Here is a 25,796-nt window from a genome sequence, read left to right on the forward strand (position 1 = left end):
TGCCATAAAAAGAGCAACCACTTCACTTTGTTCTGTGTTCACTTACTTGGTTTTCACAGAACATACTGTATATGGCCCAATCATTCAGTACTTATCTAGACAAAATTCCTATTGTCTTCAATGACAGTTTTATCTGGTAAGAACTCCGGCATCCATTCTCATAGAGGCATATTTTCACCATGATCTGAAAATAATTCAGTGTTAAAGGGACACTGTCTACTTTCTAAGGTCCCCATGCGCAGACAGAAGTTACATTAAGGTTTGTATGTTGTTAGCAGGCCAGCATTTCAGTATTGCCAATCCTGTGGCAAGATTGGCTTAAAAATCATGAGTTTTTTCTAAGGCTCATATTTTGGACTGTTTTCTGATTTGTAAAGACAGAGGAGGTATCACCCCATTTCTGTGTATGTATATCAGGAAATTCAACCTAAAATGAACAGTTGGAGGACCTCCTTCCTTTTTTTCTGGCTGATAGATGAGACACTTCACAATCTTCCCCTGATCGCTGGTACTGCCTTCGGCTCCCGCTCAAAGCCCCATACCTTTAGTGGGTGTTGCCTCCCGCCTCACACTCTCTCCTTCTGCTTGTGACTGCACCTGTCCAGCTCCCACTGTAGGTTCAATTTCCCAACTCTGCTTCTTCCCATTCTCTGGATATTGGAGCAGCCCCTGCCCAGTCAAACCCACCCCTCACACACGCGACTGCTCTTGACCAGCTCCCCTCCATACAGGAGCTCCGCAGCAGTGGGGAAATAATAGACTCCTGCAGGCTGGAGAGGCTGGGTGGACATGCTACAGGAATCACTTCTTTCCCTCTTCTGACTTCCCATAGCTCTTCTCCTCATCAGCACAACACTAAGTGAATGAGGGGGCAGGTGGGAGCTGCCTCTGCTCCTTTTTGTAACAGCTTCCGGTTGCCTCATCTGCCCCAAGGTCTGCTGCTCCCATGATGCTCTGCACAGGCTGTGCAAACAGGGCAGAAGAGATTCCACAGTAGATTGAGCAGTAGCCTTTGCTGTTGGCAGCCAGGCCTGCAGCCTAGTGCCTGTGATACAGGCTCCCAGTTGTATTCTCCGGTTGCTGTGGCCAGAAATGCAACATTATTTATAGGTCAGTCAGAAATCCAGAGCTATGAGGAGCTTCTTACAAGATCAAGAGGAGACACTATTACTGCTTTAACACCACAGGACTTGTAAAAAAAAATTACAGTCATCGGTGAGAGTGATGTTTTCCACATGCTAGAGCGGTCTTGCACTACCACAAAAAAGTTCCATAATCACAATGACTTTTTGAAGAGCACTGTTTCTCTTTCTGTCATATAAATGCAACAATATGCACTTGTGTGGAAGAAATGAGACATCTAGTGGCCAAGGAGAATGGGAATTTTTTCAACCAGTTGCAAAGAAATTCTCTCATTTTCTTATATTAACAATGTCCTGGCCAACATAGGGAGTGAGTATGGTACTGAACCTGATGTATCTAAAAAACCAAAACAAAAACAAAAACCACCACCTTATTACTAGAAAGTACATTACAAATTTAGATCCACATACCTTCTGGGACCAAAATAGGCTATATTGTTCTATAGTCCCTAAAGACACAAACAATATAATATTCTGCTTCAAACAATTAAAAGTTTTACCATGTTGGTAAATAGTAAAAATGACTTTCAATTAGTCTTAGACTCCTAAGGGCCTATGTTACTTTTGAAAATCAGATTTAACCTCTGAAGTAACTTAGGTGCTTTTTGAAAATTTTACCCTAAGGTTTAAAGGGCAAAAAATCAAAGGGGAATATTTGATATCTACTAGGTAAGTTCTACAGCTCCCAGAATCGTGTGGCCAGTCTCTGCTAGTCCTAGCTTAGGTTGAAGCAGCCTAGGGCAGTTCTACCCTATGGTCAAAAAGAACTGTACACTCACCTAAGGATTGATAAAACATGCAGTGCAGCCACAACTCCTTCCCTATCTCCTATACCACAGCCTGCAGATGGGCTAACATAGGAGCCGTTATACCAGCTCTAGGCTGGTGCGATGCCAGAAACCCCGTCTGTGGAGTTACGAGGTCCTTTTGACCACAGCAGCAAAGCTGGAGTGGAATTGGGCCCAAAGTTCTTAGAGCCATTCTGCCATTTTGATTCCACTATCTGTGACTTGGACTGCTATTCACGTCACACTAAGGGAGAGTTAACCTGAAGTGAATGCAGAATAGTTAAAAATAATCTTCAAATGGTTTCAGATTAGTCCATGCAGCACACTGAAGTCTTTGAGTACTGGTGTGGGTAGTAAATTTGCTTTGTGTTCATTATGTACACTCACCAGTGTTAGAGTTCCTGCATTGCTTAAATGACTCACAACATTTATTTATAGGAGCATAAAACTGAGTGCTAATACATAAGATATTGAAAGCTTACATGTAGACTGGGGCAGAGATTGCCTTCTTGTGTGCAGGTGGATGATCCCTAGCATTTTGGGTGGTACCAGACTACAAGTAATATTTAAGTTTGGAGTCGGAATAACATTTCATTCATTTTTTTCCAATGAGTGTTTGGATATACTTGCTTTAGCTCCCTCCCTTCCAGATGGTTAATTAATTATTATTCTTAGTCCTATCTGAGTAGCTGCTATTAGGACAGAAAGGGTAGCTGTATACAAAAATCTGTAATTTCATTGGGGATCCTCCCTATAATAGTTAAATTTGAATGCAAGATAACTGTATGAATCATCTGAGTCCAAAATTATCAGTTTTATTACCATACATTCTAAAAATGTATGGAAGGCAATATAGTTTGTACAAGAAACTGAAGGCTCTATAGACCTAAATTTGTCCAAAATAAACTCCTTTTTCAAATGTAAAATGAAAACCATCCAGAGAAAGTGAGGGTGAACAATGACGGTTGTAAAATAGTAACTAAATACTTCATTCACTAAATTCCACAACACTTTTCAATTGAAATATTTGTAAATTATTCACCCAGCTTTCATGAACATAAAACTGAATCTGATTTTGTTTTTCATGAATATCTTCATTACCTTCTCATTATGTTAGTTGGCTGATTGAAGAAGTCAAAGGAGAAAAAAAATATCATGCAGAATTAAAATAGTAAATTGAGGAATATTTATTTTGGGTCTGATAAACAGTGAAATTGGTATTTATTCTCCCAATACCATATTTGGGGCACTCTCATTAATGATATCCCACATTCTTAAAGTGCTAGAACAACTTTTCAATGTGCTAAATTACCCTTCAGAAATTGCCTTCTCATTGTCTATGTTCTTTCTTTTATATATACTTTCCTTCAACAATTTGAATAGGAAATTGTCTAAAATTATTCATGGATTCATAGATTTTTACTCGAGAAGCTATTATGGTTATCTGGTGTGAGCTCCTGCATAACAAAGGCCAAGTCATTTCACCCAGTGATTCTTTGCATCAACCCCATATCTTGTGGCTGAGCTAAAGCATATTTTAGAAAGATATCCTCTTTTGATTTGATTTAAAGACATCATGTGATGGAGAATTTGCCACATCTTTTGGTAAGTTGTTCCAATGGTTAATTACCTAACTGTTAAAAATGTGCACCTAATCCCTGGCCTTAATTTATCTACCTTCAATTTCCAGATCTTGTGATACCTTTATCTATTAACAAGTCCTGTGTTATCAGAAATCTTCTCCTCGTATGTAGGTAATTATAGACCATGGCCAAGTCACATCTTGTCATTCTCTTTGATCATTCCGCAAGATTGAACTTCCTAAGTCTGTCACTGTAAGGCAGCTTTTCCAGATCTTGAATAATTCTTTTAGCTTTTTCTGAACCCTTTCCAATTTTTCAACAACATTGAATCTGGAATACATACACTCCCTGGAATAACTGTTCCTTTTGAAGTTAGATAAATTGAGTAGTGTGTGGTTTTCAATGTATTTTGAATGTCCTAAAACTGAAGGTCTGTTTTGCAATGTATATTGAAGATTCCTAACACCTCCCTGGTGTCCTTGGCCAAAATTTCCCTTGCCCGCTAGTGTTGTTCTGTTTCCTGGATGGCTGTTAGTCTCCACCCAAGAGATGATGAAATTTCAGTATTACTGTATGTGTATAGTTTGTGGAATGTTCTTTAGCTTGGAATCTGGTGAAGGACTTGAAGCTGGCCACTCACCGCATCCTGAAATAGCAGTATCCTGTGTAGTGATGTCGTCTTTATAATAATTCACTGCTAAAATAATTGTAATTCCTCTTTCACATAAATGTGTGTGTTTTTTTAATGTTGCTCATTGCCAGGATTCCAAATCTGCAAAGTCTGCATAGTGTAGTCTGTCTATGTTGGTTATTGGTGTATGTGAAAGAGGTGCAGGAATAAAAGTGTAAGGTGGGAAATCATAAGCTAGTGATAGAAAAGAACCACATCATCTTCTCCATACCCTGCTAATGCGATATTGCTACCTACCATATATTCCTTAGTATTTAGATAAGGCTAGGTCTCAATGCCTCACACATTGGGAAGATCACAATTTTTCATGGGAGATTGGTCGGCAATCCAGTGGGTCTTACAGTTAAATGATTCCTGATACATAACACAAATTTTCTTCAGCTACATTTCAGCCTATTACTCTCACTTCGTGATATTTACACCCATTATATAACTATAAAATACAAGTCAGTATTTCCAGGCTCCTAATCAGTTTATATCTCTTCTTTGAATTCCTTTTAATTTGTCAACACATTTCTTGCATTAAGGTTCTCTGAAATGTAAGCAGTACTAGGTATGGTCTCTTTAGCATTTGATACTGAGGAACTCTGCTGTCTCCTTGGTCAGTGATATGTGACCTGATATTTACAGTTCAAAACCCCCTTTGTTTTCTTGGTATTCACATAGCATTGCAAGATCAAATTTAGATTGTTTTGCTTTATCACATTTAGGCATATTTTTTAAAATATCTTTGCTTATATTTTTGCAAGAAGAATCTTGGTTTATTATTTCCTGCCCGTATTTCTACCCCTTTGTACTATTTTCATGTCAGCATTGGTGCTTGCAATCCCTCAATTTAATAAAATCTGCAAATATAAATTTATATGTAGTTTACCCCCTCAAATTGTTAGAGATGTTAAATAAATCCAGACACAAACCCATCTCCGTGGCACTGCCGATTATCATTGCTGGCCTTCGTTTGCAGACCTCATATGATTTTCAACCTGTACTGTTCAGATTAGTTCAATTTGAAGTAATTTTAAAATAAGATGTCATGCACTATTATGTCCACATCTTTACTAAACTCCAGGTATATTGCATCTACTGCATTCTGCCCATTTACTAATTTTGTAACTTGGTTAAAAACAAAATCTATTGAATTTATCTGCTATGGTATATTTTATATATGACCATACAGTTTATTGCTCATGGTTCTGTTGTTCTATAGAGGCCCTGGGGCATTTGGAGGGCACTCCTCAAAAAATTCGTAGTTGGCATAGTCCTTTAAGGACTGTCTTAAGTTACAGCAATTCTTGGCCTGCTCTAATTTTTTCCAGGGCTGGGACTAGAGCAGTTGCAGCTTGAGAATAAGAGAGCTGTAACCAACTCCCTAATATGTCTTCATCTCTTCCGCTCCTGCACTGAGCAGATATTTGTGCCAGAAAGATTCTGGCCCACTGGGAATTTGGATTTAATTTTTGTTTTACACAAGCAATTTAAACATACAGATACTATAAATACCACAAACTAATACTTGAGACTTGTTTTTCTTGTGATGAAAATCAAACAAGAAGTATATTTAATTTTAATTATAGCTTGTTTTGTAACAATAACAGAAGAAATATTTCCATCTTCAGATTACTATTTATAAACCATTACAAATTATTATGATGACTTACTCTTCCACTGCATACATACCACTCTTTCTTATTCTGTATACTCAAATTAGAAGTCCAGGTATGTAGTTTTACTTCCAACATCTGACAAGATTCAATTCTGAATTTTCTCGGACACATTTAGACTACTCTGCTGTATTTTCGTCTCCCTTAGTGCAGAAGTCCACCCACCTGGTCTTGACTGCATGATCAGAGCTTTATTTGTTAACTTACCTTAATAAAACAATGTCCAGTCATTTCTAGGTAAAAATGTGCATAAGCCAGGGAATGAACTGAACAATATAACTGTATGTCTTCCCTTCCACTCAGTGAGCAGCACAACACTGTGTAAAATATGGCCTAAAAATGTTAGGTAACAAAAGTTACCAAATATAATGAAAAGAGAAAATTCTTCAGGAAATCCTTGGGATACACTGGCAGCACAGTGACCTTAACTCTTAGGGTTCAAACTGCCCTTGGATGGTTCATTTGACTTTAGGAGGAGCCAAATACTTAAACATGCAAATGCAGAATTTCTTTATGTTAATAGACGACACATATATAATGTCCTGTGCAACACATTAAACATATATCCTAAGGCTAATGTTTCCAAAAGAACTTAAGGGAGTTAGGTTCCAAACTTCCACTGAATTTCAGAGGGAGTTGAGAACTTAACTTGCTTAGGTACTTTTGAAAATCCCAACCCAAATCTTTCTACAGGAATATATAAGCAGTAATCTATTAATACAGTGACATTTTACTGGTATTGCTTAGTTTAAGGCTTATATTGAATTCTACTTCCTCACTTAGTGGGATAAGACTGGCAGGGCAATCGCTACACCCCAAGGTCCAAGTTGGTGAACAGATGTGCCTCCTTTTCCTCTCTCCCTGCTCAGAATACATGTAGAGATCATATGTTGGCAGGGGCTGGTGCTGGAGAGCGTTGAGCATAGTCACACATTAGCTAATTCAGGTGTATATGGTAGGTACCGGAGGGAGGACAAATTGGCCCCAGCAAACCCCTCTCCTTGTGTATTTAAGCATTCTTGGGCTCAGAACACCCATTCTTGCTACTTAAAGCTGTCTTGCCCTGTGCTTTAGTTGGTGTTGTTATTAGAGCAGGGTTATCAGGGTTTCTCTGGATCTGATCCAATTGCCTTTTGAGGTTCGAAAGCATTTTTTAATCTCTTCTGGACAAGACCGGTAGAGGTATCTGGTGGGTTTTTCATCCTCCTAACAGCATGCTGGAGGTATGATACGTGGGGGTAAGAAGGGTAAAAAAAAATAAGAGGATGAAGCAATGTGTGTCAATAAATATTGTCACAAATTGTAGCCAGTGCCCAGCATGTAGAGTTTCAAAAGTCCAGCTCTTGGGGGTGAACCTAACCACGGGACCCAGGAGAGATACGAGAAGGTATTAAATCTTTGCAGACTGGGCTCTCTCGTGTCTGTACTGTCATTTCCACATTCAGTAGGTGGTTAGTGGGACCAGACAGTGTGCTGAATCATGAACTGAGCAGGGGTATTTAGCAAAGGGAGCCTGGCTTCATTCCTTAGTGGTATGGTGAGAGGCCATTCAACCCCACACTGGACACAGTTAATGTCTGGCCATTTGGGGAGGTGGGGAGTCATTACGTCCTCATATGTTAAAATTGATAAAGTTGAGGCCTGACATTTTAAATCCTTTCACACGACTGGCTTTATGCTTCTTCATGTCCTGAATAATGTGAATCGTTGTTCTTCAGCTCTCACATAGTTTACCCAGGAAGAGCCTGAAAACCCCTTATAATAAAAGCCCTGGGCCTAGACCTGCAATCCCATTGTGAGTAGTCCACTTGACTTCACGAGTAAGGGCTTTAGAATTTTCCCATCTCCATCTGGCTAACAGCTATACATCTGTGGATTTTGACCTCTACAGCTGCTGAAATGCGCTATGTGAACTCTCATCAAATAAATGCAAAGGCCAAAAATAATTGTAATGCTTTTTTTTGTGGGGGAGGGGAAAATAATAAATAAATACATACATAAAGATAGGTTTCTCCAAAGTACATTAAAATCCTGATAAATGAGTATAATATTAAGAAGAGATATAAACAATTAATGTAATTGACATTTTTAGACGTATGAACAGTTGTCTGTGAAATACTACTACCAGAACTGTCAAACTGTGCTTCCTTTTGTGGAAAGTGAATGAGAACTAACCATACAGTCCCAATGAAAGTTTCCTAGTGCAGTTCCCCTCTCCTAATATGTTATAATATTGACTTCTTGCCTGAGTCAGTGGGTGCTGATGAGACTTGGGATATGTCTACCTGGCAAACAAAAGGTGTGTTCTTAACTCGGTGTAGCTAACCCACGTTAGCAAACTCAGGTCAAAATAACAGTGAAGACATAGTAACTCCCATTTAACTTGGGTTAGCAGCTTGAGTTTAACCTTCTCCCCTACCCCAGGCTCTCAGTTAAAAGCCAAGGTGCTTTGTCTTTATTGCTATTTTAACCCTAGTTAGCTAACCCGAATGAAGAACACACCCTTTTTTTGCAGTGTAGAACTACCCTTAGTGTGGGACTTCTATCAGGTGTGGCTTCCACCACTGAACACAGGTTTCACAAGGGTGAAACTTGGCCCCATTGAAGTTAATGGGAGTTTTGTCATTGACTTCAGCGTAGCCAGAATTTCACCCATAAAGTTGGAGTAGCACTTCTTACTTTGTGTAACTATTGCTGATGATGAGGTTAGAGGTCTGTGAGTCTAATGCTTTAAAATGTAAATTAGTGTATACTCTTAGTGCTCAAGGTTGCTAAAAAAAAAAAAAAAAAATACCCCAAACCCCAACCCTCTGTACTTACACAAATTCTGAAAGGACATATACCATATTTCTCTTAGAAGCAGCTGTGCATTAAATGTTCATGTGAACTCTGGGTTACCTAACAACACTTTTCCAATAGACTAATTACATAACCAAGTAACATTTTTGAATCTTCACATCTGATTGAACATCCTTTCAGAACATTGAGTTAGATGCATAACAGATATGTGTTTGTTTATGCATGGCAGACAAGCTACAAAGTACCATAGTTGTATTTTATATATGAAATATGCATTTTACACATATCCTGTTTAGGAATATAAGAATAATGAATCAGTGGGCTTAAAACCATTATCTTAAATTATGCACAAAACCAAATTTATGATACAATTTTAATTCTATTCACAATCCTCACTGGTAGTTCTCATGTAAACTTAAATAACTATCAATTCCAGGTATAAATACTGGGATTAAGATGTCAGTCCTTGGTGGCACATGCAAAATAGGTAGGGTAGTGACCTAATTTAATCCTCTCATTTCTCCCCACAATTTATTGTAGATGCAGAATAAGAGGCCATCTTTAAAAATTTAATGTAGAGAACTCAATTTTGCCCTCAGATACCTCCATGCAACTTCCATTGAAGTCAATTGGACTTGTATTTGCATATCTGATGGTAAAACTGGACCCCTACTATTAAGGTACACATTTCCCAGCATAATTAGTAATCCAGAATACTCTGTGGGCCCAGTGTGGCATTCTGCATGTCTAGGATTTGCCAGACTGGGCCCTCCATAATGTGTGGATATTAAAGGTTACTACAACAACCTTGACTTTTGCATTTCTTGCCTTTAGAATTTAAAATTATAACTATATCAGATCATTAATGTAATTTGTTTTATTAATTTTCCCATTTTTAAAAAATAAAAGTAGAGGAAAAGGGATGTTCAAAATCGTGCCCCTGTGCATTTGCTTGTACCCAGCCAGCATATAGAGACATTCCATGGTTTACACGCTCAAGCGCAATAGATAGGTAGGTGCACAATCATTGTTTGGGCAGTTGCTCACAGTTTTGAATAGCTGACCTAATCTTCATACTGATTTCTGTATATTTCTATACTTGCAAAGAAAAAAAATGTAGGCATATATAGAACTCCACAATAAAACAATAACACAAAGCCCGACAGCCTCAATATCTAGAGAGACAAAGTGGGTGAAATAATATCTTTTACTGGACCAGCTTCTGTTGGTGAGAGAGACAAGTTTACACAGAGCTCTTCTGTTAGTTCACAGTGCAGACTTGTAAATACCATAGTGTATTAATTTTAAACTTAGTTGACATTCTGAATTTTATGCTTGTAAAACTGTTTTTTTTCAGTGACTTGTAATTCAGTGATTTTGATTTGTTTTGTTTTCCCTCACTGTCCTGGCTATTAACTCTCAGGGATTAATCACCTGAATTTTTTTTATTTTTAAAATTCATCAGTATTTGAGAGATGCATGTGTAAAAAAAGAAATTAACATCTTGACATCAGAAAATAAATTTATAAAGCCATGTGTAACTCAAAAGTAGGAGAAAGGACTGTGCTCAGATTTTTCCAAATTAAAAAATCATCTTTGCTGTGAGACAAATCAAGAATATTTCAGATGAAAAGGAGAATTTTTGCAGAAAATGTAAAAACTGACAGTCATAATGGAAATCTTAGTGTAACTTTAATATAGTGACCACTATAAGATTATTGGGGCCTAGTTTTACCACTTGTACGCATATTATGTAGTACTATATTCTGAGAGTAATCTCACTGTTTCCAGTAGGACTGCTTGTGGAGTTAGGTGCTACTTAATGTGAGTAAGGATGGCAGAATATCTAGCCCTTTAAGAGAAATATATGTAGCAGTTAATTTCTTTTGCTTCTTTTGACTGGAGGAACCTTTCTATAGAAACAGCCACCAAATACTGAGCAAAAATAATGGAATACATGTGTACATTCACCCAAACACACACAGAATCTTTCACATCTTCCCTCCTTTATTTTTTCAAAGGTACATTTGCAAACATATTCAGTACTATCTGCTAACTACTTTCAAGGAAAGAAAAGAATGTTCTCTATAATACTACAGTTCTTAGGGTTTTTTTAAAAAAGAACAGTAAATATTACAGTGGGGAAAAGTAAAAATGCAAGAAAACATTCTTCATTATTATTATTATTATTATTATATTATTTCTTTGCAAAAAAAGGAATCATGGGAAAGCAAATACTATATTTCTAAGGTCGATGAGGCACAGCAAGCAAAAATTATGCAAATTATTTTTGTATGTTTTATAGTCAGATAGAGAAAATTGTTCCTCCTTATAAATGTTTTAGTCATAGTAAACAATTACTGTGTTGGAAGATAGTGGTAGGAAATAGCTTCTTATTTAAATATTTTTAGTATTATCTGTACAGTGTATTAACACTTAGAACACAATGATAATATTTTTCACAGTCAACAAATGTGTGGTTAGAAACACATGTATGTATATTCTCTGCATCCAGAGGGCTTAACAAGTTTATAGTTCAGCCTATCAATTTAAATTCCTTTGTTCTTTTGACATCTATTACACTAGCTTGATAGTATATGGGAAATTTGGATATCTGTCCATTTTCAGGTAAAGACTCTAGGCAGCTGAAGTACTTGATTTATTAATATTAGCCTTCCTCTGTTCAGTGTTTACACCCTGCTTGTTATTGTACTGTTTGTATATTTCTTTGTTTTGTTGAGATGGAAATAAGATCAAAATTGCTGCTAAACCATTTATTTCTTTAGAAGTTTTTCACCACTTTTAATAGGCTTCCATTATGTGTTTTTACAGCAAGCTTAGTAGTGGAGGAGGAAACGCGACCGATGAAAATGAAAGTGCATCGTTATAATCAGACAACAGGGTCTGGTTCTAGCCAAGAATATGAGCGTGAGCAATATACTAAGGTAAAGTTAGCAGTATTAAAACAATATTTTGTTTGGAAAGGTGAAGGAGTAACATGGCTACTTAAAATATTATCCAATACGTAAGGATATAATGTTTACATATTTTGAAGAAAGCTTTTTTGAATCACAGCTTTATTATATCACTTTATATTAGACTCATAGTCAGAAAAGTGTATTAGACTTCAGTTTTTGAAGTAATCTAAAATGGGTTTGCACGATACAAAATGCTTTTGCAGATGCTTGTAGAGTAACATATTTGCTTCCTAATATTGCTACAGACATAATCTTTCCTGCTTGGAAATACATGAAGGGATTTTGTTTTCACAGTATAACTCAATCATCAGTTGAGTTTTGATCTTCTTTTCTCATTGAAATTTAAAATTTTCTTTTGAGACACAAATTTACATGATAAAAGTGTAATTGTTGCATTAAAAAGTTTAGTCCAAAGGTACCATATGGCAAATTCTGTTTATAATACATATATGTGCTTCCACAGCCATTTGACCTTTCTGCTGAATAGGTCTCAATTAGAACGCAGAAAATGACTTGTAGAGTTCTGTTATGCCTTTTACAAGCCAAGCCATAGAGGACAGAGCTGTCCATATGTGCATAATTGCTGAAGGCATTTGGCCTCCTGGAGCAGGAGCACTGAGGCAGGAAGGATGCTTCTGGAGGTCCTGGGGGAGAGGTACTTAGAGATAGATCATATGATTCCTTTTTAGAGAGACAGTATTGTTTCTCTTTAGTGTAAATAAAAGACCATCAAAGGTAGGGTTACCATATTTGAACATTCAAAAAAGAGGACACTCCACGGGCGGGGGGGCGGTATTTGCTTGCGCCCCCCGGCCCTGCCCCAACTCTACCCCTTCCCCAAAGTCCCCGCCCCGGCCCCGCCTCCTCCCCTGAGTGCGCCGCGTTCCCCCTATCCCCCTCCCTCCCAGCCACTCTGGGAGCTTGGGGGAAAAAGCAGGCACTCTCTCGAGTGATCAACATTCGCTCTCTTTCTTGAATGATCAACTCTTCTTTGGGAAAAATAATAAAAATCCCGGATGTTTTTAGATATTTAAAAATTCCTCCTGGATGATGATTTAAGAACCAAAAAGCCAGACATGTCCAGGAAAATACGGATGTATGGTAACCCTAAAGGCAGAACCAACCACTCTGGTGCTGTACTAGAAGCATTCTAACAACAAAAGTATTGCATTGAGACTATTGCATAACAATAATTTGCTTAGTATGAGCAGCCATAGGGTGACAGTATGAAGATAAAAGCATACTGTAGGAAGTTGTAAGTGCACAGTATTACCACCATCACAACTATAAATTAGTCAAAAATCATGAATTGGCCCCCTAGACTCATGAGAATATATTTTGGGTTCCTTTTATTTGCTTTCTGGCTTTTGAGCCTTTACTGTTCACATTTTAAAGCTTTTCTTCACATGGACTAGAAACGTTTGGGTTTTTTTAAACAATGAAAGCTGGGATTTTCACTCTCACTCCAGGCACTAGGGCTTCAAGAAAAATGCCAAACCTTGCAATCCTTGCAGTAAAATCAAGTTGGCCACACTAGAATGCTTCAAGCATGTACTCCACAAGCACAGGTATCCGACTGCTAGACACATTCCCCCCACTCTCCCCAATCCTGAGAACACAGCAACTTCCAGTTAAAATTAATGGGAGCTGCTGGGTCCTTAATAATTCAAAAATCAGGCCACACACTTAGGCTCCTAAATTGCTATTTAGGTTTGAAAACGTTGGTCTTCATATAATTAAACTGGAGAGCATTTCAAATATGGGAATATTTGTATAACTGGGATATAAAGTGTCATCAAAAATAGAAGAGATAAATACAAAAATTCCCAGGAAGAGGAAGATAATGTATTAGGCCACTGGTTGTCAAAATAACACAGATGCTGGTGCTATAACACTTTTTGCTGAATATTTCCAGTCAAATCACCTGAAAAACAGCCCTACTTTTTGGGTAAAAGTAAAATAGCTCATTTTATGTTGGGTTTATATTATAGATCACATGAGATAGATTCAATCAACCAGATACATGGGGGAAATACTATGTGACATGTCCCATGTGACCAAACCAATCAGTCACAAACTCAAAATACCGCATAAGCAGTAGCTTGTTAAAAATTGTGGGTATCCAGATAAAGGGAAGAGAATTCCCTTGGGCTTTTTTGGGCACTTCATTGTCAAATCATTGTTGATTCACAGCTGCAAGTCAAACTTCAGCCATAGTTGGTTTGTTCTAACTACATATATACAGTTGAAGTCAGACGTTCACACTGCTCTAAATGTACCCAATTTTCATAATTTTTCAACGCAGATATTTTTAATACAGATAGACATGTATTTCTGGAGGACAGTGAAACACTTATTAGATTATGTCTGTCTCAAAGACGATTATGTGCTTTGGTTGGCGTTTGCTATCAGCCCTTCAAATTCCTAGATTTCCCCCCAGTATTTGTCATGGGGCTGATACACCCCATGACTCTTTGGGGATGGGAGAGAGAGGTGCATTACAGCCCCGCAGTTGAGTCGGTAGGACTGTCCCCAGACTCGGGGCTGCGTGGCCCTGTGACCTTAGTCAATAGCCTGGTCCTTGCACTCAGGGCAGGGCAGCCTAGTGGCCAGAGTCAATAGTGTAGGTGAGCTGGACCACCACCCCAGCGTGGGTGGTGGCCAGGATAGGGGGACCTGGCCCACCTTCTCCACCAGATCCCAACCCAGGGCCCTGTCAGTAGCGGGGTTGCCCACCACCAGCTTGGCAGGGATCCTACCAAAACACACAGAGTTGTCTCCAGTTCTACCACCACTTCCCCGCAAAGTTTCCCTGGGTCACTTCCTACCCAATTCTCTGCAGTTTGCCACCTCTGGGTCTCCATGGTCTCTCCCCTCTCTGCTGTGTCCCAAGCCTATGTTTTGGGGTCTGTCTCCATCTGGCTGGCCTCCACGTCCTGGAGTGCAAGCATTCCTCCCCCAGGTGTCAGCAGCCCAGCTCCTTCCTCACTGGCAGTCAGCCCAGATTGAGCTGCTCTGCTGCCTTTTATATCATCTCCAGCTGGAGCATGCCCAACAGAGCTGAGGGGGCATCGCCTCCTTGGCCAAGAGAGAAGGGTTAACCCCTGCTGCACCACTGTGGGGCTGGTACATCCCATCACAGTACTAATATGGGGAACTGAGGCCAAAATTAAACCCTTAGCATTTAGGTGCTAAACTAAAATAATTGTATTACATCACTGTTCGTTAAGAAGGAATGTTTAAATATAAATGATCATATCTTAAAGGAAGCATGGTGTCCATCTATTGAAGTGACAGGGTTACCTTTTCTGGGCACCTTATGTCATTACAAAGAAGCTGAGCATTTCAAGATAAAGTTGAAAGTAAAATGAGTAATTTGTGCTGAGCTTGAAATCCAAAATATCCTTAACATGCACCTGTTTAATGTTCCAGCTGATTAAAATCAGATATAACATCTGAGCTGATGATCTTGTGTCACCTGATCCTGATATATGGGTGGATAAAGTTTTACACTGTGACCCATTATTTGTTTTTGTTTTTTAATCTCAGTTATTTTTAACTTGTCACTATTATATTGCTCCAGTAACTTTGTCATTTTATGCGTTAAGGTCGTTATTGCACGGATACTATAATGCAATCTGTTATAAATGTTTAAGGTATAAGGTTTAACCAAGTTCATTGTTCGACCACACCAGAAAAAAGACAGGAGGTAATGGATGTCATTTAATTAGGCTGCAACTTTATTCACTTATAATATGTGGGAGTGCCCATCAGTTCCCTGCTTTTCCAGATGTAGGAGCCCCAAATCTCTTCCTCAGCTTCCTTAAAGGAGTCTAGAAACAGGAGGGAGGTCATCTCCCTGCTGATGAGATGTAGAAGCTGCAAACTCCACTTACTCAGCTCCCTTAAGAGATGCTTTCCTTCAAACTCTTTTCGGACACATTATATCCAGTAACCATATCCCTTCTATACTGAGTACCGGCCAGGACATCTGCCACAAGGAGGCACCAGCAAAATGCTTAGCTCCCTCCCACACCTCTGCCTGGTTCCCAGATATTCACTGATTCCTTCCTGTTTTTGTTTTTAACCAAAGTGAACCATATTTGCATCCGGTGTTTGCTCCCAAAGAGTGTACAGCACACATCAGCTGGTCCAATAGCACACCTCTGCTTCCATTCCAGCTCAGGATTGCCTTACTCTCTAGGCCCAGATGTGAACTGCTCACCAACCTGGAAGCCCTTCCCGTGTGCCCAGTATAAAATATTGTGCCTGCAGGTCCACACCACTGCTCACCTGGCCTGTTTGCATGATTCTGAAAGTGGAAGTACAAGAAAATTAACTCTGATTTGTGTACACTTGAATGTCATTGCCTGAATTACTGTGGCCCCTAGCCCTAGGTGGGCCACAACTATTGCACCCCCAATCAGAAAAAGTGGGAACCAAATTCTTGCACCAGTAACCCCAGCTTTGAAAGCCCCTTTTTGAAAACTGTAACAAAGCTGTGAGGAGCCTTCTATCACCATGCATAAAGAGGGGCCGTATGGGTCTCATTGCTGTATAAATCCTTAATATTCTTACTGGGCAATTCCTTGCCTCACCCCACAGATGTAGCTATATGGACTCACCTTGCCCACTTGATCAGTTTTGGAAATCCTCATGGTTTAGAAAACTGATTGCACTTCCCATTGTAAATCCTTCCACTCCAAAGTCCTTCCCAAAGTATCCCTTGCTAACCCAGGCATTAGTTCACTAACTTTACAAGCTCCAAAAATTGCTACCAGGAATGCAGCTTTGAACAAGGCAGCCTCCTGGCTGCTTCTGCGTATTTGATTGAGAACTTGGACCAAATCTCTAAGGGCATGTCTACACTTAAAATGCTGCATCAGTGCAGCGGCACTGATAAAGCTGCACTGCTGTAGCGCTTTAATGAAAATGCTCTAAACCGATGGGAGAGAGCTCACCAGTAGGCTTAGTTAATCCACCTCACCGAGAGGCGGTAGCTATGTTGGCGAGTTAAGTTCTCCCACCAGCATAGCGCTGTCTGTACACAGGGTTAGATCAGTATAACTACATTGCTCAGGGGTGTATATTTTTCACAACCCTGAGCGACACAGTTATACTGTTATAGGTTTCTAGTGTGGACCGGACCTAAGTGTTTGAACAGTGATGGGAGAACATGGATCTTTTCTAGGACCCATGTCCTGAGATTACTCTACTAAAAACCTCTGGACTAAGAAACTACCACAAGGATCCAGGTAACCCCTCATTATACTGGCAACATAATGCTCAATGGTAGATGACACCATGTATTCCAGTACACTAGAGTAGACCATATTATTGACAGGCCTTCCCTCCTCTGAAATTTCACAAAATCATTAATATTCCTGTCACAGGCCCTAAGCATTATGGTTCTACTGATCTCTGTACATTCCTGAGAGCTGTCAAGGTTCCAGAGTACTACCAGCATCTGTTCTGGTTCCTGATTGCTCCCTGATGCTACTCTCTGATATTTGTCCATCTGAAATCATAAGAACATAAGAATGGCCATACTGGGTCAGACCAAAGGTCCATCCAGCCCAGTATCCTGTCTACCGACAGTGGCCAATACCAGGTGCCCCAGAGGGAGTGAATTTAACAGGTAATAATCTAGTGATCTCTCTCCTGCCATCCATCTCCACCCTCTGACAAACAGAGCCTAGGCCTTACCCATCCTAGCTAATAGCCATTAATGGACTTAACCTCCATGAATTTATCCAGTTCTCTTTTAAACCCTGTTATAGTCCTAGCCTTCACAACCTCCTCAGGCAAGGAGTTCCACAGGTTGACTGTGCACTGAGTGAAGAAGAACTTCCTTGTATTTGTTTTAAACCTGCTACCCATTAATTTCATTTGGTGACCCCTAGTTCTTATATTACGGGAACAAGTAAATAACCTTTCCTTATTCACTTTCTCCACACCACTCATGATTTTATATACTTCTATCATATTCCCCTAGTCTCCTCTTTTCCAAGCTTAAAAGTCCTAGCCTCTTTAATCTCTCCTCATATTGGACCCGTTCCAAACCCCTAATCATTTTAATTGCCCTTTTCTGAACCTTTTCTAATGCCAGTATATCGTTTTTGAGATGAGGGGACCACATCTGTAAGCAGTATTCAAGATGTGGGCGTACCATGTATTTATATAAGGGCAATAAGATATTCTCCATTTTGTTCTCTATCCCTTTTTTAATGATTCCTAACATCCTGTTTGCTTTTTTGACTGCCACTGCACACGGTGTGGAGGTCTTCAGAGAACTATCCACGATGACTCCACGATCTTTCTCCTGATTAGTTGTAGCTAAATTAGCCCCCATCGTATTGTATATATAGCTGGGGTTATTTTTTCCAATGTACTTTACTTTACATTTATCCACATTAAATTTCATTTGCCATTTTGTTGGCCAATCACTTAGTTTTGTGAGATCTTTTTGAAGTTCTTCACAGTCTGCTTTGGTCTTAACTATCTTGAGCAGTTTAGTATCATCTGCAAACTTTGCCACCTCCCTGTTTACCCCTTTCTCCAGATCATTTATGAATAAATTGAATAGGATTTGTCCTAGGACTGACCCTTGGGGAATACCACTAGTTACCCCTCTCCATTCTGAAAATTTACCATTTATTCCTACCCTTTGTTCCCTATCTTTTAACCAGTTCTCAATCCATGAAAGGATCTTCCCTCTTATCCCATGACAACTTAATTTACGTAAGAGCCTTTGGTGAGCCTTGTCAAAGGCTTTCTGGAAATCTAAGTACACTATATCCACTGGATCCCCCTTGTCCACATGTTTGTTAACCCCCTCAAAAAACTCTAATAGATTAGTAAGACATGATCTCCCTTTACAGAAATCATGTTGGCTTTTGCACAACAATTTATGTTCTTCTCTGTGTCTGACAATATTACTCTTTACTGTTGTTTCAACTAATTTGCTTGGTACTGATGTTGGACTTACCGATCTGTAATTGCCAGGATCACCTCTGGAGCCCTTCTTAAATATTGGAATTACATTAGCTATCTTCCAGTCATTGGGTACAGTAGATGATTTAAAGGACAGGTTACAAACCATAGTTAATAGTTCCGCAATTTCACATTTGAGTTCTTTCAGAACTCTTGGGTGAATGCCATCTGGTCCCAGTGACTTGTTACTGTTAATTTTCTCAATTAATTCCAAAACCTCTAGTCATACTTCAATCTGTGACAATTCCTCATATTTGTCACCTACAAAAGACGGCTCAGGTTTGGGAATCTCCCTAACATCCTCAGCTGTGAAGACTGAAGAAAAGAATTCATTTAGTTTCTCTGCGATTACTTTATTGTCTTTAAGTGCTCCTTTTGTATCTCGATCATCCAGGGGCCCCACTGGTTGTTTAGCAGGCTTCCTGCTTCTGATGTACTTAAAAAACATTTTGTTATTACCTTTTGAGAGAACACATTAGCTATGTCTTTATCAATCCCAGGCATATGCTTGGCAGAAAAACATATGTTAAGATTTAGCCACTAGAATCATAATGTCCTTACCAACTTCATGGGCCTGGGAGATCTGGAGGACTGGTGATTGTTAACATGTACCACGGCAAAGTTGTCATTACAAAACTGCACTTTTTTGTTTCCAAAATATGTTCCTCAAATAGTTACTGCTACCAAAATGGGAAAGAATTCCAAGAGTAGTATATCTTTCACTATACCAATCTTTGTATCCAAGCTGAGGGCCATTTCTGGGCATACCACCTGTCTTGATAAAATACTCCAAACCTGTTCCTCCCGATGCATCTGAATGAACCTTTAAATCTGCCTCTGCCATCCTTTCCTCCCTCCAAAAAGACACTCTGTTGATTCAGAAACTGCTCCAAAACCCTCAAATCCTCCTTCATCTCTTTATTAACCCTTATGGTTAAAATGGTTGGGCTTTGCTATTCCCATGACAAAATGCCCTGGAGCCACCACTTGGCAGCCAGATCCTGGTAAAGAGGACCTATCTGGGGCTGCATGATGTATAAATACCCCCACACACACACAATCCTCTAGTCAGCAGGAAGGATAGTGCAGTGATCTGACCTGACCTGCCCCCAATTGCTTCCTGCCCTTCTTGTCCATCCCTGTAAACTTTCCCCCTTCTCTTTACCCCTGGTAAGAAGCTCTTAAAGGGGCAATGCTGTTTTTCTTCCGGCTAACCCTTTGCATGCTGGTTGTGGAGGGCACATTCTCAGCATTTTAACTTTGTAGGCATTCTTCGGTTATGAAATTCATGACCCTGAACCACTGTAATCTGATATGTATATTGGTAAAGGAAGCAGATTGATTCTTAGTCCTATAATCTTTCCTTGTCTACAGTAGTTTTTATGAGACAAACAAGAAACCATAGACTAGACAATTTAATACCAGTTGTGATAAATATCTGATAAACCATATTAAGGGATATGATAGCTCTTAATTTAAGACTAGCTAGTGTGGTCTTTAGCAAGAGATGGCCATATTCAACAGTCTTACTAAAGTTCTTTAAAAAAATTATTAACATGATAGAAAGCGAAAAACAATGAAAGCTATAGAAGATGGACTTATTTTTATGGGTAAAGACAAGTTGTTGAGGTGATCTAATATACATTTTAAAATTCTGAATGTGAGTGATGAAGTAGATGTAAAGAAATTGTTCATATTAGTAGCAAGCATATAGTTTGCCATCCCAAAGCAAAACCAATTTCCCCCATACTGCCACCAGTATAGGCAATGAAGCATATGATTATTGCTTCAGAAAAAGATGAGCCCCTCTCCCCAGTGAGCTTGTGGCCAATTATGAGGTGCTGTACATGGGGAAAATATTCCTTTCCGGGTCCTGCAGTAATCAGTTAACACCCCAAAGCATGAGCTTTGATTGTTCCCCTCTTACCATGTATAACTGTAATTGTTCTGTTGGGCACAGAATTATCTAAATGCTGTTAAAATCCTTCGTGTTCTGCTGCATCATTACCTCCAGTAGTGAATTCCATATGCGAAGAAGTATTTCCCTATTTATTTAAAATATGTTTTGTATTACACATACATTTTTTTTCTTTCAAGCAGCCAGACTGCGACAAGGCTGTACAGCTTCCAAATTAGATAAGTTCATGGAGATAGGTCCATCAGCCAAGATGGTCAGGGACATAACCCCATTCTGTGGGTGTACCTAAACCTCTGAGTGGCAGAAGCTGGGACTGGACAACTGGGAATGGATCACTTGTTAATTGCATTGTTCTGTTCAGTCCATCTGACACCAGCCCCTGTCAGAATATAGGATGCTGGCCTAGATGGACCATTGGTCGGACCTACTATGGCCGTTATTATGTTCTGAGCTAAAACTGGTACATTTTTTCCAAGCATGCAGTTCTGTTCATTCTGGTGTTGGGATTCTCATTCACTCTCACTATATGGTTATTTTGCATATTCGCAGTATTCAGCCATTAACCAGGCAGCGTTGAATAATCACAGTCCAGCTATTTTTCAGTAAACATATTGTGAATAAGCAAATCTCTGCATTAGGACGACTGTAATCCTTCTCTTTGTGATTGTCTTTTGTACTCTGAATTTCAAGCTGTTTTGGAAGCCATGTAGATGCTGCTTCAGCTCCTTACTGGCTTCAGTTGAAATGGAAAAACTCCATAATTTATATGAAAGGATTAAATGAAAAAACAAAGAAAATGTTGTTGTGAATCTAATGAAAGGAAAAAAAAATTTTTTAAGTTTTAAGAAGTCTTTGACTCATTTCTCCCTTTACTATCTAATGAAGTGAGCTGTAGGTCACGAAAGCTTATGCTCAAATAAATTTGTTAGTCTCTAAGGTGCCACAAGTACTCCTTTTCTTTTTGCAAATACAGACTAACACGGCTGCTACTCTGAAACCTATCTAAATATCAGTAAGGCTCTTGTCCCCAGAACTACTGTAATATGTTTGTGTTAATGCTACGTTTTTGTTATGTGTGGGAGACTCACAGGCCCTGCTATAACGTGATTCTGGATTTACACCGGTGTGAGAGAAGAATTTGATTCAGGATCTTAATATGCACTTTTTACATACTGAACATATGCACAAACTCCAAAGCTGTTCTTGTTCCAGTCAATGCACAACACATTTTTAAAAGAGGTGTTTATTCCAGATTCCTATTGATGAGAGCTTTATAGTAAGCACTTAAAAGGACACCACTCTAGATTGAGGTACATTGCTAGCTCAGTTAATACTTTGAGTATTTTGAAAGCATTTTGTTTAACGTAAACTTATTTTTCATTGAAGCCCTCGGTTAAGACTTAATCTTTAGGAAAGCTACAGTGCTTGTCATATCCTGCTCAAAAAAGGAGATATGACATTTAAGAGGGGCTTTATTTTAGGATCAGGCTACATAGATTTTGATCTACAATTTAAGTCTTCCAGGAGATGAGGATTGGCTGTTAGCCTGGGATTTGGCAGACCTGTGTGACCCTGGGCAAGTCGCTTAGTCTTTCTGTGTCTCAGGCCCAGATCTTTAAAATGGGGATAAAATGCTTTCCTACCTCAAAGGGTTTTTGTGAGGATAAAGATTGTGAGGCATTCAGATACTATTGTAACGAGGACCATATAAGTACCTATGATAGAGAGAAGCCTTACGGAAGGGCTGTGAACTGAGCAACTGTGTTCAGAGCTTTGCATGAGACAGACAGAGGCTCCATAAAGGCTGGTGTACACAGTGAGCTTTATTGTGTGCTGCAGGAAAGCCACAGGATCTTGACTGTGAAGCTAAATCCTAAGCCCCTTTATATCCCATAGTAGTAGGGAGAGTGGGGAGAAAGAAGTAGAAATGAGCTTTGATCCCACTAAAAGATTAATGAAAAATGATCTGTGAAATTTGCCCTATAACCAAGAAAATATTAAAATCCCAAGTCATTACAGAACTGGAATAACATCCAGCAAGAACATTCTTTTAGTTTGTGTCTCCATTATTTCTACTGAAGTTAGTGTGTCTGCAGTTCATCAACCCCCTTTTTCTACTTTCACTGACACAGTACAGGAGCAAGCTATTCCATAGGTGGCAAGTGAACAGAATAACTGCAGTACAAGTTTACACTTCAGATAGTTATATTGAAAGAGGGCTATATTTTTGTAACCCAGAATAGGAGTTATAACTAATGCTGTTACACAGCAGAGGGAATGGACTTCCCATCCTTGTTACTATTAATGACTAAAAATAGACCTACTGCGTAGTAGTTGTTATCAGAACAAGTACCATATTCTGCTTTTGGGATGAGCAACAAATTTTTGGAATAAAAACACCCTAAAGTACCATGTATGGTTGGGAGAAAAATAATGGTTGCAAAAAATTCTCATGCTTTAGTTTATTGAAGATTTACAGATATATTTCTTTGATTCTTTTTTTGCTTTTGTGGCCATTTAAAAATGTGAGAAGAAAAAAATTGATTATATGAATTTTCTTAAACAAGGTTTGGAGTCCACTCAGACAGCTGAAAGTGTATTGGGATTCTAGATGAATAAAAGACTCCTTCAGACTTCTGCTGGAGAAAGCTCCTGAGCATTACTAGGCATTATAAAATGTGTCTAAATTACTGTGTATTTACGTCCAGCGCTAACCCCTATTCTTTCTTTCTAAATAGCAGATTTATCCTAGCCCCTTGAGCCCTAGCGGGGGTCTCTACCAAATTTTAAATAATAGTAATAAGTGGATCTCTTTCAGTCCATGGCACTTTTCCCCCTATCTTGAAGTGGTTTCCACGATATCAGGGTTTACAGTTTGGTTCAATGGCTCTCAGCACCCCCACTATACAAAATGTTCTAGCACCACTGCTTGGCAACAATTGCCTAGCCTGGAGCCACACCTGAAAGCTCCATTTAAGGGAGCTTCCATAGTGCAGAGAGTATCTCACGTAGAAACTAATCATTCGCGGGCGCAGTGTTTTCTAAAATGGCTTATGATTTCCTCTGGTGAGGCTTGAGTGTTGGGGGGATATTTTTGGCTGTGTGTGTTGTAATAAATCCATAGCAAAATGGACGTCATTTAAACTACGTCCATGCAGCATAAGGAATAGAACTGTCTGCTTTAAAATGCAGGCCTCTCTCACTTGGGAATAGTAGAGACTCTTTATTAATATCCGTAGCAGTACTTACACCATTTTTGTAGGAGGCAACAAGTACCACACTTGAGCTGGTCCAACATTCCATCCAGCCGTGGCCACTGTATACCTACATAATCATGCAACACTGAGATACCTTAAGACTACTGTTAACAAAGCAAAGAAAGGAATATAGTCAGTGTATATTGAGAGAGAAGCATAGATAGCAAAAGAGGAAAGATGGACAAATCCCAAGGTTGAGAAAAGATATGTGACCACAACATTCCAGTGATGTGCACAAAGTACAATAAAGGTGTTGCAGTCCAGGAAACCAACACACTTGAGCCACTCCTGAGATCCTGCTGCCCTTTCAGAAGAAAAAATATATGGAAACATAGAGTAAAAGAGACTTACGTTCAAAACACATTGAGAGGCTTCAGATGAGCCGTGTTGTGTATCAGTGGCCACTGAGCAGCTAAACTAAGAACATGTGCTGGGAACTAAGGAAAACGTATCTGGCATCAGGCAGAAGCAAGACTCTCATCCAAGTGAAAAGCAGAAAGACAAGGGAAGGTTATTTTGCTAGTGACAACTCATCAAATGTCTGAGCCTGGGTTTCCTATTCCATCAGGCTAGAGAAGACACCAGTCTCCCTACTGAACAGAAAATCAAAGTTTCAGCTTGCATAAGGGATCCACTGTCACATTGTAGCTAGTTACAAAAGTTTTCAAAGGACATGAAAAAGAACTTACTAACTTTAAACTTTGTTTCCTCTTCAAAGTCCAATCCTAACTAGAAAAATCACGATTGAGAGAACAGATTTGCCACTCCTACACTGGTAGGATTGCTTTGAGAAAAGGAGGAAACTGTAAAAGGCACTTGTGGGCCATTTATCCTATTGCAGATACTAAGAGTATAAATCCTTGGATCGGAGTGAGAATTTACATTTATATTTTAAACAAAATGTTTTTATAGCGTTGCCTGTGGGGAAATCACTCCTTGTTTTGGCTTAAACAAACATGCAGGGTGAAATTGTGGCCCCATTTAAGTCAATGGGAATTTTGCCATTTATTTAAATAGGGTCAAGGTTTCACTTTCAGTTGAAGTCAGGAAGATTAGGGCACTCCATACTTTTTAGATGGCACCTGTTATAGTCTATGGGAGTTTTGTCATGAACATCAATAAGAGCAGGCTGAGGACCTAAGTTTGTAACAGAAATTGGATTGGGGGGGGGGCAGTTGTCCAATTTTTGAGACTCTGTGAGTGTTACATTTAACTACAGTAAGAAGAGAATTCATTCCCACAACTTATTGCAATGAGTTTCTGCAAATGTGAGCTTGATGGGAAGAAAATGTAATGACATCTAATTTCGTGGGATTCTTTGTACTCCAAGCTATTACTCATCTCTTCCCATGTTTCAGCTCAGGGCCTTGCTGGTTTCACTACAGAATAGAGTTGAAAACTCACCTTTGCCAACCCAGTGCTTTTTCTGTCCTTTTTCATTTGCAGGAACTCTCTCTCTCTCTCTCTCAGCTGTTTTTACACAAACCACCAACAGCCTTCTCACAAACTCCAATTACAGACTGAAATGCCCAAGGAATTAATATAGCTGCCCCTGGATACACACAGTCGTCAGTATGAACCCTTCAGTGTTTGATTCATAAATTGGTTTGCAAACAGGATTGGTTCACAGTAGTAAAAATTCAGAAAGTTCTGATATTGCAAGCACAGGATAAAAGCCTTTAGATGTAATACATTTTAGTTCTAGGTCCGGCGTTGTTGAACATTTATTAATGACCTGGATGTAGGAGTAGAGACCATACAGATAACATTTCTGGATGACACAAAGCTGGGTGAGGGGGTTGCCAATACTTTGGAGGATAGAGCTAAGATTCAGAGGGATCTCGATAAATTGGAGAACTGGGCTATTGACAACAAAATAAAATTCAACCAAGACAAATGTAAGGTGCTTCACTTAGGGAAGAAAAACCAAATGCACAAATACAGAATGGGGGGAAGTGGCTTGGCTTAGCAGCACTGCTGAAAAGG

General features: G+C 39.2%; 1 protein-coding gene across 41 annotated transcripts in view; it reads left to right on the forward strand.

Moving 5' to 3' along the window:
- The window catches only part of RIMS1 (regulating synaptic membrane exocytosis 1), a 490,703-nt gene that overhangs the window by 368,570 nt on the left and 96,337 nt on the right, over positions 1-25,796 (forward strand). For 28 of the 41 annotated variants that reach the window (XM_074947980.1, XM_074947966.1, XM_074947937.1 and 25 more), the window contains one exon: positions 11,497-11,609. The exons of the other annotated variants lie outside the window; for them this stretch is intronic. In XM_074947980.1, the coding sequence (XP_074804081.1) occupies positions 11,497-11,609 (113 nt within the window). The remainder of the gene's footprint in view (positions 1-11,496; positions 11,610-25,796) is intronic. 41 annotated transcript variants of the gene reach the window in all.

Source organism: Natator depressus, chromosome 3 (genome assembly GCF_965152275.1).
Source record: "Natator depressus isolate rNatDep1 chromosome 3, rNatDep2.hap1, whole genome shotgun sequence".
Taxonomy (NCBI): Eukaryota; Metazoa; Chordata; order Testudines; family Cheloniidae; genus Natator; species Natator depressus.